At 36.6% G+C, this 21803-nt stretch overlaps 1 protein-coding gene and 1 long non-coding RNA gene across 10 annotated transcripts in view; both read right to left on the reverse strand.

Annotated features, from left to right (window-relative positions):
* Positions 1-21803, reverse strand: part of dab1a (DAB adaptor protein 1a) — a 299119-nt gene that overhangs the window by 76468 nt on the left and 200848 nt on the right. For all 9 annotated transcript variants that reach the window (NM_001443992.1, NM_001443991.1, NM_001443996.1 and 6 more), the window contains 2 exon segments: positions 607-726; positions 3447-3578. In NM_001443992.1, coding sequence (NP_001430921.1) covers positions 607-726; positions 3447-3578 — 252 coding nt within the window.
* LOC147839027 (uncharacterized) lies at positions 11204-15116 on the reverse strand. The gene is made up of 3 exons (XR_015519238.1): positions 13788-15116; positions 13064-13395; positions 11204-12957 (listed from the first exon to the last, which is right to left on the reverse strand). It is a non-coding gene; the product is annotated as an uncharacterized LOC147839027 (long non-coding RNA).

The following is a 21803-nucleotide window of genomic DNA, read 5'->3' on the forward strand; positions in this document are numbered from 1 at the left end:
ACAGCTTATCAGTCAGAAATGTTTATGTGCGGTCTCAGTATAAATGTTACTCTCATAGACATGAAATACAGTCCTTGTAGTGTTTTCTGTTTTGATTTTCACCTAAGAACTCATTCATTTACAATCTAAGTGTTTGTAAAAATTTTAAATTAAAATAAATGAGTGAAATTAAATATACATTAAAATGCTAAACCCATAAAATTATTTTGAAAATCAGCCACTTTTGAAAATCATGTCATGAAATAAATTCCATTATTTATAGATACACATAAAAGTAAGGTATTGTTGTGCAGTCTACTTTAGGTTTTACCCAAGATCTCATTAATTTACAATGTGAAAAGCAACAGTTGAAAAATCTCAGCATGCCCTCTGCCTCATATTATATCTAATTATGCTACTCTCTGACATAAATAATATATATGTCCTATTTTCGAAATGTGTTGTTTTCCGTGTCTTCATCCTATTGTATTGCATATTTCATCATCCCTTTTTGAGTTTGTTGTTGCTCTTCAATTGCCCGCTGATGCCTATTCGTGTAAGAGCTTCACAAACACTGAATTCTCTTTAAGGCTTTGAGTTCATAAAGGTTTATGGTGAGAGTGTTACCTGATAAACAGCTTGTTCGCACTGTTTGTCTTTCTGAGCTTTCTTCTCGATCTCCTCCCTCTGCTTAATCTCATAAATCAACTGGAAAAGGTCGCGGAGGTCGAGGATCACCGGCTCAGCCTGAGAACACACGGGGAAAGATGAGCAAAGACATAGAGATTCACAAACACAGAGAAAAAAGGCTGACACCAACTTCTCACAGTTAGAAATGAAAATGATCCGTTCATGCTGGCAGCTGCATAACCGGAATAAAAGCATTTCAGAAGCTAGCTAGCTAGCTAGCTAGCTATCATCTATGTATGTATGTATGTATGTATGTATGTATGTATGTATGTATGTATGTATGTATGTATGTATCTATCTATCTATCTATCTATCTATCTATCTATCTATCTATCTATCTATCTATCTACAGTATCTATCTATCTATCTATCTATCTATCTATCTATCTATCTATCTATCTATCTATCTATCTATCTATCTATCTATCTATCTATCTATCTATCTATCTATCTATCTATCTATCTAATAGTGATCGTATTCTTATTAACAACAACACATGTTGTATTACTTGCTTTGAGACTTAAATTGGTTGCAAATCCTTTTATTTTTGCCAATATTAAAGGTGTCATATGTAGGAGTGACATTATTATTGAAATTTAATCACACATGCATGTTGCCAGATTAACGACACCAACAGGAGTGGGCCAAAAGTGAAATGATGTACTCACGCGAGTAGATTACATACAAAGAAAACATCACAAATGTGCAAACATAGACGAATTTCCAACAGGCACACAAATAAAAAAAAAAAAAAATTGTAATGCATAGAGAATGCGGGAAATTTGCTTCAATCGCGTCTTCCACGCAAAGTCAAATATTTTCTCTCGAGATGAAAATTAGCATGAGGTGAAAAACATCCTCAGAGTAAACTAGAGCTAGTGACAGTGCTCCGTGTTTGCTTTGAACCCACTTTTACACAGTAAGCTGCTCAGCTCACTTGTAATACTTGTATTGTTCGCAAATTTGAAACCACTACTCTGAGATTTACCCCTAAAATGGCGTCTACAGTAGTTCCAAAAGTCTCCATTTTGATCTGTGTGCAATTTCAGAACAAATACTTTATGCTAGTATCATCAAACCCAGTAAAAATCTACTGAACTGCCTGTACATATATTCAAGGGTGTCAAAGCAGATGGATCTAAGAGAAGGAATAACTGGGACCTTTCGACCTGTTCTTCGGCGCTCTTAAATCCATCAGATGAGCACTGCTCAAAGTGCTCGCCATTTGAAAGGGCCTTGTCAGATCAAACACCTTTCTTTGTAGTTTGCTTTAAGGCTTCATGTAAGCATTACAACTCCATCTGCAGCCCAGCACAGCCTAAATGTCACTAATGTCTCAGTGAATACTTGGATGAAAATGTGAAGGGAATGTTTGGCCTCAAAATTTGCCTTTGGTATACTTCTGCTGCCCAATCCAGCAGTGAAATGACAATATAGTATGAACAGATAAAGACATAAAATATTAAATGAAGACATAAAGCAAAAATAAGAGAGAGTGAAGAAGACTGCAAATTATTATTATTATTATTATTATTATTATTATTATAGGCCATTAAAACAATTAAATAAACAATGATTAAATAAAAGCGGATGTTTAAAAACATAAACAGCGACTGACTAAAATCAAATAAAGTTATTTATTAATATAAGTTATTAACAATAAAATAAAATAGAAAAAAAATAAATAAAATAAAATAAAATAAAATAAAATAAAATAAAATAAAATAAAATAAATTAAACAAAATAAAATAAAATAAAATAAAATAAAATAAAATAAATTTGAAGATGTTTAATAACTTAAAAGGAGAATGACCAAAATCAAGGTAAGTTATTAATTAATATAGGTGATTAACAAAAATAAATAAATAAAAAAATAAAAAAATAAATAATAAAATAGATAATAAAATAAAATAAAATAAAATAATAAAATAAAATAAAATAAAATAAAATAAAATAAAATAAAATAAAATACAAAAACACAAGGTTGAAGAACAGCACAACAACAAACAACAACACAGAAGCAGACAGAGGGAATGATCATAATGTAGAAGTGTGAGGAGTGTGAACTTTCATCATATATTTGCATATAAAGACCAGAGTCAGCATAATATAGGCTAGAGTTTATGTATGGGCCATTTATACTCTACAAATGACCATCAAGTCAAAGTTTAAAAGTAATAATACAAAGTCATTATAGTATATTAAAATGTAGTAGGTGCTTTCTCAGCTAGAGAATAAAACTGAGCAATAACACTGAGCAATAAAGGCATAAACAGTGATATACAGTCTGTTTAAATGTATTGTCATATTTATATCACTTTACATATGCCAGATTGTGACATTTAATAGATACTTAATAATTAATACTTAATTATTTTATTTGTTGACTAGTGACACTCTTATATTGTATATACATTATATATTTACATTTAATCACATTTCATTAAAATGTGGAATGATTAAATTCCACATTCAATGTAATTTAATGTTATTAAATAAAATTCTTAAATTTACATACAATTTTAATAACACAACAATTACAACTGCATATATCACATTCAGCAATTGATGTTTTTAAAGAAGAAAATAAATTGAAAATGAAGTAAGTAATTATTTTAAATGTTAATCTACAACCAAAAGATCAGTGGCAGCAAGGTTCTGTCTGAATGAGTAGGTTGAATCAAAATGTTTATCTAACTAAACCAAGTTTAAAACAGGCAACACACATACAAAGTCTGTTTTATGACACTCGCAATTCTCAGGCCTGAGTACTTACAGACTGAGCCGTTTTGATGGCCACAAACCGATGGTTTCCCTCTTTCCCGCATACATATCCAAAGGCTCTGTGGTCCGTGATATCCTTCGCGATGTAGGAAATCTCATGAACTGCATGATGGTGCTGAAGTACCTGTAGGTAAAGACCAGAGGCATTTTAAAATGACATATACAGCCTGAGGAGATCAACTTTAAAGGGTTAGTCCACCCCAAAAAATTAATGACTTTCCTTCGTATTATTCCAATCCCTTTAGACCTTCAATCATCTTCAGAACACAAATTAACATATTTTAAGATAAAATTCAGGAACTCTCTTATCTTCCATAGACAGTAACAGTCCAGACACATTCAAGGTCCAGAAAGGTACCAAAAATAGTAAAAAAAAAAGAAAAAAAAACTTTAATAATTCAATCGGAATGTTATGAGGCTACAAGGACACTTTTGTGCACACAAAAAAAGCAAGAATAAAAAAGGTTTTAGAAAGATAATGATCATAGCCTCAAAACATTCAGAACATACTGAAAATACATTTAATTTTAACTATGTTTTTGATAGCTTTCTGGACTTTTGACATCTCGCTACTATTGGAGATGGAGATTGGAGGGTTAGAGAGCTCCTAGATTTTATCAAAAAATATATTAGTTTGTGTTTTAAAGATAAACAATTTTCTCAGGGGTTTTTCATTATTGGACTGAATTAAAGCATTAGAGCATTTTATTTTATGGCACATATTAATTTATCGTGATTTAATATCATTATTTTATTTTATTATCCTTTTTAAATGACTCAAACATTATATTTATTTTTATTTTTTATTAAACAAACTAACTTTATATTATCAGATTAAATTATGGCATAAAAATATGATTGTAACTAAAGGACGCTGGACAATGGAGTTGAGGATCCATAGAAAGACTACACTGGATTACATGCTTAGAAATGCTACCGGAAACAAGACTCAGCCCTGATGTATGTGTGAGCTGTAAAAATAGTCCTGGAATTAGTCCGTGATGAGCTTCCATCTGTGTGTGCACAATCAATGGGTGAACTGCAACTGGTGTCTGTGACCAGGTAAGATGGGATTTTTAGTTCTTTTGGTGGCAGATTTTGTAGTTCTCCAGCAATCTGTATAAACGAGATCACTGGTGATTGTGGCAAAGGTACATTTTATTTTACTTAATTTGATATGAAATGATTTCATATCAGTATTTAATTTGTTATATTTTAATAATTTATTTTATTTTATTTTATTTTATTAATTTAATTTAATTTAATTTAATTTAATTTTATTTAATTTTATTTTATTTTATTTTATTTTATTTTATTTTATTTTATTTTATTTTATCACTATATATTTATTTATTTTTGACTATTTGCATTTTGCAACTGACAACCTGTCCTTCACGGTCAATTGAAACCAACGTGTGCACCAAAACCTCTAATGCATAAGCTACAAAGTTGCATTGAAGCACCAATTTACCCATAAAATGCAGAAGGATCACCAGGGACCTGCCTTCAAACAGCGGATGGACATGGAAATGAAGGGGGACATTAACCCAGAGAGGGAAATGGAGGACAGAAATAGGTCGAGAGCAGGGAGCGAGTCGTCCTCAAGGCTGATGGCTGAAACTCCAGGGCACTAGTGTCAGCCTCCCGCCGCTGAAGAGCAATCATCTGCTGAAATCTACTGCAAGTGGCAATCTTCCCCTCACCACCCACTTCATCTAAAGTCATTAAAACATCACTAACACAATACACACGCCACACGCCGCATGCTCAGGGCTGGGGGGAGAAGGCGACACGCTCTCCAATGGGCCTGGCTGTTAACTTGAGAGTTGCAACAGTGGATGACATCTTATGACAACCCGTCTGACTGCGAGCTGCTATTTTCCCTGCTGAAATATGAAGTGTTGTCAGTGATGCGTTACACAAACTTTGAGAAGGAGGCTCGCTTTGTTAAGAAAAAAAAGTTTTGAATGAGGTTAATAGGTAGCTTTCACTGTAAAATCATCATGTCGTGAGCCCACGCAAACTTAATGATTGCACGCTTACAACTGAGTGTGAATTTTTTACATTCACATTGTCAGTGGTGTGCTTGCAGAGCCATTGAGAAAGAGTAGGACAATTCAGCATGCTTTTAAAAGAATGCATTTGAATGATTTGCACAGTGCATAATGCTTTTGGGCCCTTATTTGCTTGTTATTTGTGAAATATGATGTGTATTTATCTAGCGCATTTATTGTGTATGGCCAAACACCCAAAGCGCTTCACAATCATGAAGGGGATCTATTTACACAACCACCAGTGTGCAGCATCCACTTGGCGCCAGTGCGTTCACCACACACTAGCTAATAGTGGAGTGGAGAGACAGTGATAGAGCCAATTTGATGGATGGGGATGATTGAAAGGCCATGATCGTAAAAGCCGATGGAGGAACTTTAGACAGGATTTTTAATGACCACAGAGAGTCAAGACCTCGATTTAACGGTATTTATAACTACTGACAATGAAAAATGATTGTTTTCAAATTAGGAATGTCTCATTGACGAACTTCGGGAAGAAAAAAAGCGTATATTTTATTAAAAAAAAAATAATAATAAATAAATAAAACAAAATATTGGATTTAAAAATGGCGGTTGCTTTGTTTTCATTCTCCTGGCTTGTCCACGAGCTGAGTGACATATCTCTGTAGACCAAAAGCGTACAGCTGCACCCCCAGCTTCACCCTTTAGTACCCTTTGGTTGTGCTAAGTACCCTTTGTAAGTACATGAAAGTACTTTGTAAGTACTTGAAAGTAGTACAGTGCGGTTAAAATGTTGCAATTTTAATTATTTTAATTTAAATTTATAAAAAAAAATCCATAATGTAAACAAGTTGTCATTTAATAAGAATATGTCAATAACTAATTTTTGACAAGAATGTCAGATAGAGTCTTAGAATTCTAAAGTGACAAAATACTGGCTGCGTCTGAAACCGCCTACTTCTTAGTAGGTACTGCATTTGAATTTAAGCATACTACACTTCTATACTGTTAGAAGTACGTTCTTTACCGTATGAATGTAAAAAGTTGGAATTCGGGCGTACTACATCCGCCATTTTGTCATGTTCATGTGCGTCAGTTGCGTCGATTCACTCCAATTCATGAATTCTCTCATGAGGCATCATGGGATAGCGTAGCGTGCATGGTATGCGCACTTCAGAATCTCGCCGGAAGTAGTAGGTCATCCGGGTCATCTCGCATACTGATTTTCGAAATCTATGAATTCGGACATACTACTCAGCTTGCATACTGATTTTAGCGTACTTAAGAGTATGGAAGTATGCGTTTTCGGACGCAGCCACTGTATCTGAACGGATTTGGAGAGATGGCAATAACTCTAGAGGGGCTGAAGACTGACTGTGAAATGGGTTTTTCATTTCAGTTGCTAAATAAGTAATTGAGCTAATTTGTGATCTAATCTGATAGCATATACTGTTTATCGCCTAAATGTGGTGTAAAAAGGTTTCCACTTAGTTAGAAGGGGCAGAAGTGGCATCCCTTAACACACTTTTTTGGATTTAAAAAAATATTGATTATTCACAAGAACAGATGAACATTTACAGTTTTTCTCAGTCGCTTTGGTGCATTTCTCACAACACTATTTACATTTGCACAACAGTTCATGCATTTCTCAAAACAATTAGTCATTTGTGCACATCCTAGTAGCAGTTTCTCATTCCTTTCAACAAATTGCAAATGCTTTCGGACATGCATCAATTGCTTTCATTCAACTCTCTGCTGTTTATAACATTATCATTTGCTTATGTCATGTCAGTCAAAATTAACTAAACTTGTCAAAGCTGAATAGTCATTTCATATAAAACTAATAGTCCTCATTTCATTATTTGAGTCATTACATACAAAAATGTTAAACTAGTTGTCAAAATCTGTCGAGCAAATTTTATTTAAAAAATGTTTTTGTTTTTTTTTTTTCTGAAAATGTCTTAAAAATTGAACAATTTGATGAATGATTTACAGACCTGTGTGTATTGTAGGTTCAGGTCCAATATGTACTGCAATATTGTATACAGTTGTGCACAGCTCTACCCAAAGGGAGTTTATGTTTGTTGTAAATAAGGGTGCATTTATTCTTTTGCACAATGCTGTGAATAATTAGAATTGTAAAGAGCAAATGCAGTAAAAATGTGAAACATACATATTCAGTGTCTTGTACTCAGATACCTCACTAAATGCAGAGATGTCTAATTTTACAGTAGTTTTTACAGTAAATGGTTAGGCAAATAGTATATAGTGCTGTCTTGAGCATTTTCAGGAAGTGTCATTAAAATCTGAATTTTTTTGCATTGAAAAAATGTGCAGCGTAAACTCATAATGAAAACATGACTAAGCCATTTGACTATCTTGTTCATAAACAATAGTGTCGGGACTTTCATTTTGATGACACTGACACTTTGATTGACATACATACTTGCTTTTGAGGAATGAACTATCCATTTTGAGCAAGTGACGCACTTTTTTAGGTTATCAACTAGATTTTGTAGTTTGTACTAATTGCTTTGAGAAATGCATTAACTTTTGTGCAGAAATGCACTAGGGTTGTGAGAAATGCAGCAAAGCACCTGAGAAAAACTGTAAAACAATAAAAGAAATGTAAAAAAAAAAACACTTTTTATTTTCACAATAGTTATCTGATGTATTGTTTATCTTGCAATTAATTTAAGTGAATTGGTTTGGATGCTGGAATGAACTACTTCGAAAGATTACTAATTGACTGATTTAATTCCCAGTGAAGAAAAAACAAAAAAAGAAAATGTTGTTGTTGCATGTAAATCTTTTCTTTCATCAAAGACAGCACTCACAGCTATAGCTTATTCAGCGTTTTGATTCCGGATACAGTTATTTTTTTACACAAAAAGAAATTCCATTTGATTTTTATTATATTAACTTGAAAGAAAATTTCAGGCTTCCCAGTGAATAAATTGCTTGTTTTCCAAGAACGCCGCTTGTAATACAAAATGAAACAGTCCCACCAACTGCCGGCTTTAATCTTTCGAGTGCTTTTCTGGGTTTTAGATGCAAAATCTTCGCCACATAGCTGCGTTCCCATTCCTTCTGGGCAGTTTAAAATTGGAAGCATAGAAAATCCTTGAAAGATTAATTACTTGTGTGCCTATTCAACGCCGGGCTCCCTCCGACTAGTTCGCAGAATGAAATGTTTGCCGCGAGCTTGTGTGGCGAGTCCTGTGTTATCGCAACACACGAGCCGCTCTCCATCATAATGACCCGTAATCTGCAGGTCATTCACACACATAAGAACTCCAGCTCAATAATACGCACAGCACCCATACAGTGGCGCTTCATCAGAGCAGCACGTTTCAGATTGCTTCCTTTTGTGGTTTTCTTTCACTCCTTTTCCTTTCATTCAAACAATCACAGTGGCCCTACAACCTCGAGGTCACTTTGCTGTACTTCCAATGACAATGTTACCATGGTGATGATACAGCGAGGATCACACTTCGAAGACATTTGAGCTGCAGAGGTCAGAAAGAGGACACATTAACACTGTTCTGTAGATAACAAGCTCGGAGATTAGCATTTTAAGGCATCATATACGCAATCTCCATCTTTAAGCTGTTCACCTTCCAAGAAATAACAATATAGATGAAGCATTATTTCTGGTATTTTTCTCAAAATGACATCCCAGAATGCACTGCAAGAAAATTGTGCTTTAATAATAATAATAATAATAATTAATAATACCTTACATTTATATAGCACTTTTTTGGACACTCAAAGCGCTTTACTAGTGTGCAGCATCCACCTGGAAGATGCAACAGCAGCCATACTGCACCAGACCTCACAACACAAAGGAGAGGAGATAAAGTGATGAAGCCAATTATGATATGGGGATGGTTAGGAGGCCATGGTGGACAAAGGCCAGTGGGCAAATTTGGCCAAAAAGCCATGGTTATACCTTTACTCTTTTTCAAAGGACATGGGATTTTTTCACCACAGATAGTTAGTTTAACATCTTATGGTGAAGCTCACTGAGCAGTAGGGAGTCCCCATCAATATACTGGGGTGTTAGGACCCACACAGAGTGCAGGTTGAGCACCCCCTGCTGGCCTCACTAACACCACTTCTGACAGCAGCCGAGCTTTCCCATGTGGCTCAGCCCTGCTTAGCTTCAGCAGGCGACCATGTGAGAATTACAGAGAGCTAGCTGCTGGCTAAATCGCTGTAAAAAGCAATTAGTTGACTTTATAAAAATAAAAAATTGCCTTATAGTTATTAAATAAACAACCTATGTGCATAACTATACAAGTTAAGTCAACGAGTTTACTGACTTTTTAAGAAGAAGCTTTTAAGGAAATGGGTTTACCCACTCTTTAATAGTAAAGCAACTAATTGTTTACAGTGTGATTGGTGGGATCCTATAAATAAATGGGACTTTTGTTTTGGTAATAAAATATCATCTCCTTGTGCAGAAATTTAACAACTGATTTAAAAAAAATAGAACATAGCTATTAGCGGGTTGTCAGAGAAAAAAAAGAAAATAGTTCAAGCCAAAAAAGGATTAACCAACATCTGATACATCAGTTTATTGATGAAGAAGAAATAATTAGTATGTAATGGGATAACTGGGAACTAGAGCCAATCTTAGACTTCTAGGGGCCGTAATTAACTCTGAAACCAAGACAGTACATTAATAAAAATCCCCAAATGACACCTTAATTTGTTTATTTAGAGTCATTTAACAAACAACAGTAGGTTTTAATGAAAAAGGTAATTGCAAGATTAAATAGCATAAAAAAAGTACAATAAAACGAAATAAATTTGGTCCCACTTTATATTAGGTGGCCTAACTAATATGTACTTACACTAAAACTGATAATTTATTACAATGTATGTATTGTGTAAATGTATGTTTTTACACGGCTGACCATCTCTTATACCTTAAACCAGCCTTAAACCTGTCCATACCACCAGACCTGTCCCTAACCCTACCCATATCCCACCTATAAAAAAAGTTACCCGCAATACATTATGAACACAGTAATTACATTGTGTTTATGTTTTTGATGCAAGTACATAGTAGTTAAAGCTAACTAATATAAAGTGGGACCATATATTTTGCATTAAAGGACCAAGAACTTATTTGTGCATACTCTGCGTGGAAAGTTTAAACTCTGCTGGGAGACCAGGATGCATAGGCTACACCTTTATTCATTTTGAAGGACATTCTGGGATTTTTTTTTATGACCACAGAGAGTCCTGACCTCAGATTAATATCTTTGAATGTGTATGAATGTGTACACTGCACCAAACTCATTCATTGCATCTGTGTTGAACTCATCCATGCGAGCTTATCTTTGAAAGCTGTGCGGACATGGCTGTGCATGAGATGGGGCAGAATGCTGAAAAACAAGTATTCCCATGCCCTTAGGTTGTTGAAGTTTGGTTAAAAAATTCTTCTTGAATATTAATACATTCAGATCCCCAGTCGAAATATGTGATGTTTATGATTTATTTAAACTACAAAGATAAAATGTAAAGTAACTGATTGTGACAGCTGTGAAGTGGTTGGACAATATATACAGTATGTTTATGCTTTTCACCAAGTCTTCAGCATTATACAGTTGTGTATCTTCACATGTAGCTCCTCCTATGGAAACATACACACAATGTATTTAAAGAACTAAAAGTCGATTGAGCTTAATTGGTTTCTGGTTCACTGCCTGAACATAGGGTTTTTGATATTGTTGAATGTCCAGCTTGAAGTCAGTTACTATGTTTACATGGACTTCAATAATCAAATTATTTGCCTTAATCTGAATAAGACAAGGTGGTTTAAGGTGTTTACATGAGTTGCTTTGTGATTGTTGCTTTCATTATCCCATTTTACATGTTATACAGTAGCAGATAGTTTGATTAACCTCGCTCCGCTATACATATTTCATGTAATTTAAGATGTTTTGTTTTTTATTTGTCGATTTTAACTGCAATTTGGCACTTTTGAGATGTTGGATGCGACTATGAACTGCTGGAAAGAGTGTTGTTTAAATGGAATTTGATACCGCACACTGTATGGGGAAACAAAAAACAAAAAACTCGACATTTTACGATGCAGGTGACTCGGTAAGTACAGAGAATAGTGTCAAACTGTCATGTCTGTTGCAAAATGCGGATAAAATCCTACATGACCGTAATAGTTTGATTAAGGTGTTCACATGTCTGGACTGCACTTCAATAATCGAAAACAAAAACAAAAATCGATATAATCCACGACTTAATTCAATTTCTTTTTAGTTCGGTTAAGACCTTGATCAGATTAAATTAATTTGTCTGTAGGTAGGTGCTTTATAAAGACTTGTCATGTTTGCCAGTTCACGTGAGAAAACAATAATTAGGCTGAACATTCAGGATACAACTCTATATAAGGCTATATTTCACCAATTTGGAAATGGACACTATCTCATTAGCAGCACATAGAACAAGTCTGGCGATGGGGCGGAATGAGTAAGTGAAGAATAAGTAACACCTGTGGTGCACACTGGCCTCGAATCCCACGAAAGAAGCTCTGGACTATAAGAGAAGGAACGATGGCAGAGGAAGCCTAGAGAGGACCAGGCCTGGACGTATGGTTTTACTTTTGCTTTCAGTTGGACGGCAGTCTTTGTGAGGAGCTGCCATCCATTTTTTTATTTATTCATTAAAACTTGTTAAAAGTTTGTCAGTTCTCCGTCTCCTTCTTCCCGGCGGCCTGGGGGCTGTAAACTTCATTACAGTTTTCGCACAATCGTCTTATATGCAACATGTGTTATTTCAACAAGTTTTCTATAACTTTGAACATAGAGATCACTCCTAAGCACCAAGATACATTGCTATAAGAAAACCCAGCCCTGCACATTTTAGCTTTGCCCTAATTAAACACATCAGAATCTTACTAGAATTACTAGAACATAGGCCAACTCAAACTCAATTCCTGGAGAGCCACAGCTCTGCACAGTTTTGCTACAACCCTAATTAAACACAGCTGACCCAACTAATCAAAGTGTTCAAGACTACTATAATGTGTTCACACCAGACGGGAAGCATCAAGTGCAAGTGATTTACATGTTTAGGCAATGCAAAGGTGCAAATAGACATCCTGTTGCATGATAAGCATGTATGAGCCAAAGCAAATGATGCAATTCATGCAAATGAAGTGCCGCGAGTTGACCGTTTTGCGTGACTGATGCACTTAACGAGTGTTTTGTGTGAATCACTCGAGTTGAAAAAAAATCAACTTTAGCAGATATTCGCGCCGAATATCTTGAATATCTTCGCGCTTTCTCTTGTAGGGGCAGGCTTTTGACGTAGCGCCTGTTGTTTTCCCGGTGGCTAATCCTAATATTGACACACAACAGTTGATCAAACTGTTGGTCTGGTGTTAATAAAGCTCTAGACAGTACTAGAACAGCTGTGTTTGGGCTTTGGGCTTGGCTCATTTGGAAGCACCGCTGAAAGCTTCCATCATACAGGTTAAGTTTCTGGAGGACTTTATAAACTCACAGAGTTGGGTGCACCTCTGAAAGGATCCAGTGGACTTAGACACGCCTCCAAACGTATTGACGCTGTTTTTCAGCCTTTGTAAAGCACATAAACACAGCTTATCTATAAATAAAATACATACTAGCCAAAAAAAAAAAAAAAAAAAAACTACAATCACCTGGCAGACAGAAGCCCTGCCCATGAAGCAATTCTATTGTCTATTGTGAAGAGGATTTGATGCGTTAATGAAGTAGATTTGACGTACGAATGAGGGAGTAAACTCAAAATGTTTACGCATCTATTGACGCGTGAATAGCGCAATTTATCCATGCTTGCCGTGTCTGGTGTAAACACAGCACTAGACACAGCTAGATCAGCTCTGTTTGATTAGGGTTGGAGCAAAACTGTGCAGAGCTGCGGCCCTACAGGAATTGAGTTCGAGACCATTTTTTCATTCATTTTCTTGTCGGCTTAGTCCCTTTATTATTCCGGGGTCGCCACAGCGGAATGAACCGCCAACTTATCCAGCAAGTTTTTTTTTGCCCTTCCAGCCGCAACCCATCTCTGGGAAACATCCACACACACATTCACACACACACTCATACACTACGCACAATTTAGCCTACCCAATTCACCTGTACCGCATGTCTTCGGACTGTGGGGGAAACCGGTGCACCCGGAGGAAACCCACGCGAAGGCTGGGAGAACATGCAAACTCCACACAGAAACACCAACTGAGCCGAGGTTCGAACCACTGACCCAGCAACCTTCTTGCTGTGAGGCAACAGTACTACCTACTGCGCCACTGCCTCGCCGAGTTCGAGACCAATGCACTAAAACCTTTCAGACAGGTGTCTTAAGACAGAAAAGTGGCCCTCCAGGAATAAATTTGGACAGTTCAGCCTTATGAAGAAAATAAATGGATTTTTACTCCAGGAACAAGATTGCTGTATTCTATAACTTTGTCTATAACACTTCAAGGCAAGCCATTGGTCAGACAATCAAATAGCTCCCGCCACAGGCTGATTTCCATTTTAGCCATGTCAGTACACCACAGCAGGCTTTAGACCAGACCGATCCTATGACCAATATGATTTAAAAGCACAGGGTTCAGGTTATTTACAGCCACCAAAAAGAATTAAGAACAACAAAAGCCCTGCCCTGTTTAATCCCTCCCTGCAGGAACGCACATACAACTTAATGACAATCCACAAACAGAGCTCATAATAAGGTTTTAGTGACTAGGGACATGTCCAACACTGGCGATGAGCGCGCGCGAGTGTGTGTGCTTGCTTATCTCTGGGTGCTGCTGTATAACACGGGTATGAGGAGAGGGGAGACGGCGGAAAGGGAACACTGGTGTTACAGAGATAATGAGGATCTAGAGTCCGACGCTAAGCCCTTCAAAACCACACATTCACAGCTAATTAACCAGCCGCTTGACTCCCGTACACACTCACGCACGCACATATTCACATACACACATTAGCCACGGCTTTATTCGGTCCTTGTGTAGCTACGGGCCAATAGTTAGAGATAAAGTGCACGTTTTAGCTCTTATTTCATCTCGTTTTGGAGCAGGCTTCGACGTCTAAGCTTTGCCGTTGGCTTATATGACTGAAATCAGAGACGGAGGACAGAGTGTCCCAAAACAGGGTGATTTTCCCTCTAAATCAGTGCAGATGAGGGACAGCAGGCCCAGAATCCCTTCAGAGCTTGATGCCGACTATTGTTTGCTGCACATCGAGGGAGGATTATACAAGGACTATCTATCGGTTTTGCAAATTAGTCTGTCTAGTAGAACAATTCTTTCAATTTTCTCTCCTGGTCGTGTTCGAAATGCTATACAGCCAATGGCTTTATCTACTTGGTCTTGCGCCTCAAATGGAAGCCGTTTCTGTTCTATAGTGTGTTCTCTCCGAGTGCAGGAGATCATGAGAGTGTGTTGGTGTGTGTGTGCAGGTGTTAAAAGCCGGGACTATCGATATGCCATCCTGCCCAGAGGGAGGGCAGCTGGTGTAACTGTACCAATCCTCCGCCATGAGGAACAGACTCTGTTTGAGGATGATAAGAGACCCTTAATGACATCGCTTCAAACTGACGCGCCACTTCAGATCCACATCTAAGCTCACACCAGGACAAAATGAACCCTTTCCAATGGTTTTGTGGGAGTTTTGTACTGCTCTTTGAGAGGGGGTCGTACATAATCTGCAGAAGCTACTCTGAATTAAAATGATTATATATATATATATATATATATATATATATATATATATATATATATATATATATATATATATATATATATATATATATATATATATTATTATTACAGATAGTACCATCCACAAATTGTGTTAGAAAATGAAAGGTTAAAATAAAAAAGAGCCATTTTTTAATCTCCGTAGACCAGTCAATGCTTGACAATTTTACCATGGCCCGGGTGGAACCATTACCAGTTTGCTCAGAGGATCATAAGCTGACAAAACATTGCTGCAGCTCTGATAAAAGTTTTATAGGGAAAATCAAAAAGCACTGCAGCGTTTGGGTTTTCTGTGTTTGTCTGATGTAATAAGTATGTTGAAATATGTATATTCCATTGAAAATATGAAGCTGATTGGTTAGTTCTTGTCACGTGATTTGGGGCTTTTGGAAAAGTTAAGATGTTTTTAACTGGGTGCGTCTGGATGGAACGAGAGCGTATCCATTGGAAATAACGAACTTGTTTGTACATAAACGACCGCTGTCATCTCCAGTAGTTGATTTTCTTGCACAGACATGCTGGATTCACTTTATTTGTTAACAAATGGGTTGCAGATCCATAGCTTGGCAGTTTTTGGGGCATTTCTTCCTTCTCAAAGAAATTTTCCAAAAAGGTCTGTTTCTTACTCATTTTGATTGTTTGTGGGTTAAATTGTGGTGCTCAAGTGACTGAAATTTAACACAGAGAATACAGTAAATTTTCAAAATAAGAGATTTTTCTAAATAAAAGATCATTCAGACTCGGATAATAAATAAAACGGTAATAATTATTGATTTCTTGAGCGGCCCGGTACCAATTGATCACCGGACCCTACCAGTTTGAGGTCCAAGGGGTGGGGACCACTGATGTAGATGACAATCATTTCCAAAAAGATAAATAAATAAACAAATAAACAATGAAACAAACTCTTAATAACCTTTTGAATGATTATGTCTGTAAAATGTAGTTAAATTAAATTAATGATAAAATTAAATAATGAATAAACACTCAAAAAGGGCCTCATAGTGATGCAGGGGATAGCAGTATCGCCTCACAGCAAGAAGGTCACTGGTTTGAGCCTCGGCTGGGTCAGTTAGAAGTTCTGTGTGAAGTTTGCATGTTCTCGCCGTGTTGGTGTGGGTTTCCTCTAAGTGCTCTGGTTTCCCCCACAAGTTCAAAGACATGTGCTGTAGGTAAATTGGGTAAGATAAATTGTCTGTACACTGTATGTGGGTAAATGTGTTTGTATCGATGTTTCCCAGTGATGGGTTGCAGCTGGAAGAGCATCCGTTGCCTAAAACATCTGCTGGATAAGTGGGTGGATCATTCCTCTGTGGCAACCCCACATTAATAGAGGAACTGAATAAAATGAATGAATGTAAAAAAATTACTTGTTCAAACGACTTATTTAAAATGCGTTGAAACAACAATTTTCTTATGGTTTTTAAAACAACTTAATTGTTTTATGTTCATTACACTTGAATTTGTGAAAATAATACTAAATTAACTACATTTGTGTTGTGACAATATGACGGAAATGTGTAGAACCCAGCATTTTTTACAATGAATGAATGAATGATAGGAGAAGACGAACATTTCCAAACACACATGTAAACAAATAAGCAAAAACTAACAAACAACTGACAAAATGATTAAATAAACAATGTATGTAACATTTCTTGAAGTACTGTATCTTTAATTCATGCTTTAAGAAATAGAAAGCAAACTGAACCTGTCCCAAAGCCCTTGCATGTGAGATTAAAAACAAAACAGTTAAGCAAGCAGCGAGGAAGAGAAAGAAACGGAGCGTGAATATAAAGTGACAGTGTTTGGATTGGGCATGTAGCGATGCTCTAATTGTTCAATATTTCATTCTCCAAGCACAAACTCGCATCTGTTGCCTTGAAGCCTGTCCAAAAAGTCGAAGCGGAGAAAAGCAACTCGTCATTCATTTATCATAACCAAGAGAATGAGAAGGGGAGGGAAACAACGCATGGTTCCGTCTCCTTTATTTGTTTGGAGGTGAAAACAGACAGATAAGTCAGAGTAGAGGAATTACAGATTGAATGATCAACCTTTCAGTGTCTCATTCAGAAGGTGACTTGTGAAGGTAATTATTAAGAGAATGTGCTATAAAATATGAATGATCTTCTTCTGCCCTCATGGCATTGAAAGTCAGTGAATTTCTAAGATATGACCATTCAAAAGTGTTTACATTACCTGACAAAATAGCTAACAATAATAACTTGACTTCTAGTTGGTGATTTAGTATCAGAAGTGGCTTATAAGAAAGGCAAAGGCTTCTAGATTACGTTATTTTACCAAAAAAGATAATGCCTTAATGTATAATTATTTAATTAGGAGAGTAAGGCCTGACTTTATTTAGACAAAAGTATTGTCACTTAACAAAATAATGTACAGTACAGAATATAAAGTCATGATGAATTTGAAAATTAATTTATATTGTGTGCAGTATGACTCCAGTAAGCTTGAAGGACTGCATCCAAACATCTCTGCAATGACTCTCAAATAACTTATTAATAAAATCATCTGGAATGGCAAAGAAAGCATTCTTGCAGGACTCTCAGAGTCCATCAAGTTTCTTTGGATTCATCTTTATTGCCTCCTCCTTCATTTTACCCCAAACACGCTCAAAAATGTTCATGTCTGATGACTGGGCTGGCCAATCCATTTGCCCTCACAAGAATTTTGTCAGATACTGTAGGTATAGGCAGTGATGCAGTATTATATTTTCGTAATTGGCTTTCATTCAATTTTATTTTTATTGTTATTTTTATTTTTATATTTTTTTACTGTGTAGTTATTTTACTAATGTGTATGATCTAATCCAAAATCTTAAGCTGTCTGCTATACACAAAACTGCACAGAACCTTCTGGATCTGGTAAGCTCTAATCTAATTGGCTGCCCTTACTCAACCTTTCAGAATAAAGACACACAAGTGTTTTTTTGTCAGTCTGACTGGAAATTGAGTTATATTTAGAACAACATTTATTCTGCAAACATAGCCCTATATACATTTCTGGAGAGCACCAAATACGTCCCACGAGCGAAGTTTTTTTTGCAGTTTTTGTTTTCGCGAATGCACCAGAAGCCACTGTGTATGCATTTGAGACCTCAAATTTCTCTTGTGCGTGCCATTCACGCCTGCTCTTCTTGTGTACCAGAGGCTGCTGTCAACAGACTGATTGACTGACTAACCAACTGATCGATCACCCCAACCACCCCTCTTCCCTAAATCCAACCAATGGTGTTTTAAAAACCATCAATTGACCAGCAAACCCCGCTGTCACAGTCCAACAAGTTTACCGACATACATGGTGAGCTAACTGGACAAACTAACAGTGGGAAAGCTGCCCTTACCAAGGTAAGCAGTCATGGTTAAGATAAGAAATGGTGTCATACTGCCCTGTAGCATTTGCTTTAAAGATGAAATGCAGCACAAATGTACTGCTAGTTACTTCTGATGCGTTTTACTATCTCCAGAAATGTATAAAGGGTGACGTTTTCCCAAATGAGCCTATACTGGTTTAGAAGGTACAAGGTGGATCTAATGCTTGTGGGTAATAAATAATCAACATATTTGGCAACTGTGGCAGAATATTTACAGTTCCCTGTTTGACAGACTTGCTATATTCTATTTACTTTTTTATCATTTTTAAAACAAAAAAATGCTATAACTTTTACAGTCTGTTAGGATTACCATCAATCGAGCAGTTGCAGATCGCTGGAGAACAACTCCCAGAACACTTTAAATTCATCACTCCTGCAACAGCTGCCAGTCATTTAGACAGACACATACATTCGCACAGATTAAACATCTGATCACTGATTGTCTGGACTATTTAAACTCACTTTCGCATACACGTTGCTGAGTCTTGTTTCTCCTATGAACTTTACTAAGTGAAATTTAAAAAAGCACACAGTTGAACAGAGATCATCTGAAGTCTGTTGTGCTGTGAAAATAAGCCACACGCACATCCTTTACAGTGTCTAAAGCCAGCGCTCAACACAATATGAACCCGAACCATCACATAGTGTGACATGCCGATGAATTTGTAAATAAATGTGTTTGTATGTTTTGCTGTAAATCACGAAGAGCTCCATTTGTGGTGTGTCAGCATGAGGTGGATTAATGTCCAAAGAGCTGCGAATGATTCAACCTTAACATCAAACACACATACAGAGTTGAACGCGCACTTGACAGGTTCAGCATCAGTCTTGACAATGCAAATCATTAAAACATCCTTTTGCCATCTCAGTTGTTCCATACATGTTGGCCACCTTTAAAAAAGTACAGCTCAATTGCTGATTAATGCAAATAACCAATCAAACTAATCAAATTTTTAGTACTTAATCTATTTAGGCAAGCAGATGTGGTAAAGATGATCTGCTGAAGCTGAAGATAAGCATCATAATGGAGAAGAAATGGGATTTTAGTGACTTTGAACATGGCTTAGTTGTTAATTTCAGAAACTACTTATCTACTTTCACACACAAGCATCTCTAGAGTTACAGGGAATTGTCTGATAAACAGATACATATCCAGTTTTGTGGGTGGAAATGCCTTCTTTATGCCAAAGGTTAAAGAATAATCAATAAACTGTTTTTTCAAGCAAACAAAAAGACAATATAACTTAAATAATCATTCAGTATAACCAAGGTCTGCAGCAACCCTGACAGCAACGATCTGTCTATGGCCAGGACCATAGAGAGCTATTAGGTCACCAAGGTCTAGACACAGTAAGATTTTAATGTTCAAATGTAAATTGCTTTATAGATGAAAAAAACTATTCAAAATCTTGTTGCTGAATAAATTCACATCCCACTCATAGCAGCTGTCAGACGCGGCTGCAGCCTCCGTTCCTCTGAGTTGCTAGATTATTAAAAATGTTATGTTGTTGGACTTACTTTTCAACACGATCACTTTTCTCATTTGTTGAAATACTTGATATCCAGATTCTCAAATGTGTTAAATAATATGTATTTCGTTATTTAAGCAACTTTATAATCATCATATTTTTTTATATATGATGGGTGATGGGCACTATTATCTTAGACCATAGATTAGCTGCTGCTGGATTAATAACATGTTACTTGCATAGCAGCTGTCTGCAGCTCTCACATGGTAGCCCACTGAATCTAAGCGAGGCTGTGCCTGGTCAGTACTTGGATGGGAGACTACAAGGGAAAGCTAGGTTGCTGTTGAAAGTAATTTTAGTGAGGCCAGCAGAATGACCTTTGAAAAGAATAAGAGTTTAACCCCGGCATTTTAGCCAAATTTGCCCACTGGCCTGTGTCCACCATGGCCTTCTTACCATACCCATATCATAATTGGCTTAATCACTCTGTCTAGTCTCAACTAATCAGCTGGTGTGTGGTGTGCAGTCTGGCGCAATATGGCTTCCGTCAGGTCATCCAGGTGAATACTGCACACTGATGGTGGATAAGGAGATTCCTCCAAGTGCTTTAAGTGTCCAGAAAAGTGCTATATAAATGTAAGGACATTATTATTACTACTTCATCAACTTTTCTCGAAATGTAATTGCAAGTGTCAAATGGTTAATAAAATAGTTTGGGCATTAATAGAATGGGAAGAGGAAGTTTGAAGCTAATTATTCTCCATCCTTATTACAAAATACAATATTTAAACATATGTGGTACAAGTTTCAGGGAGATGTTTTTGTTTGTTTTCTGTAGCAATATCTGACAACATTACATTGCCAGCACTTCAAAAAAAAAAGAAGAAAAACAGACAGTTTATTGCTGAGTAAACCACATTTGGTAAGACAAACAAAGTGATCGTCATGATATAATCTCCATGCAGGATTGTCAGGATTCTGCCACTTAGGTCTTGTTAAATATAGAGTCCAGACACTGGCCCTGTCTTGTCTTGTATGTTGTGCTCGGCTCAAGTTTTCTTTACTGTCTTGGTTTGTATCACTTGACATTGTTATGAAGGCGTTGTGTCGAGTGAGCTGTGTGGTTATGTCGTCCGGAGGTGCCCCAGAAGAGGCTTGGTTTGCGCGTGCTCGCTTGCTCTTGTGTTTGTTCTATTCTCAGCACATCCTCAGTCTAGTTGGTTTTGGTTGGCGCTGGTATTGGAACATGCATGTCGCATATGTGAGTGCACAGTAAGGGTTTTATTTATTGTGTACTCCTGTCTTGTGTTCTGTCTTGCCTGGTGTTGTGTTAAAGCACGTATCCTCGTGTTTACATTGTGGACACGTGCTTTAGTGTTGTGTTTCATGTGTTTCATTGACTGCTTGTTCTAGTGCCGTTTTATGTAGGCTTGTGTAATGTGCTCTCCCGTCTATTGTCTAGTCCCACCCTCCTTGTTAACCCATTGTTAGTTTATTTAGTTTACCTGTTTGTTAATTCTTTCTCTTTATAGTCTCCTCTTGTTTGCTGTTCTGTGCCAGTTCGCCGTCGTTAATCATCTTGTCATGTCCAGCCTTGTCCAGCCCTGCTCTTCCTTGCCAGCCCAGTCTAGTTTGTTTCGGCCTTTTAGTTAATGTTTACCCCCGTGGAATAGTTTTTGTTTTATTTTATAATAAACTC

Source organism: Danio rerio, chromosome 20 (assembly GCF_052040795.2).
Source record: "Danio rerio strain M-AB ecotype USA chromosome 20, GRCz13ab, whole genome shotgun sequence".
NCBI classification, from domain to species: Eukaryota; Metazoa; Chordata; class Actinopteri; order Cypriniformes; family Danionidae; genus Danio; species Danio rerio.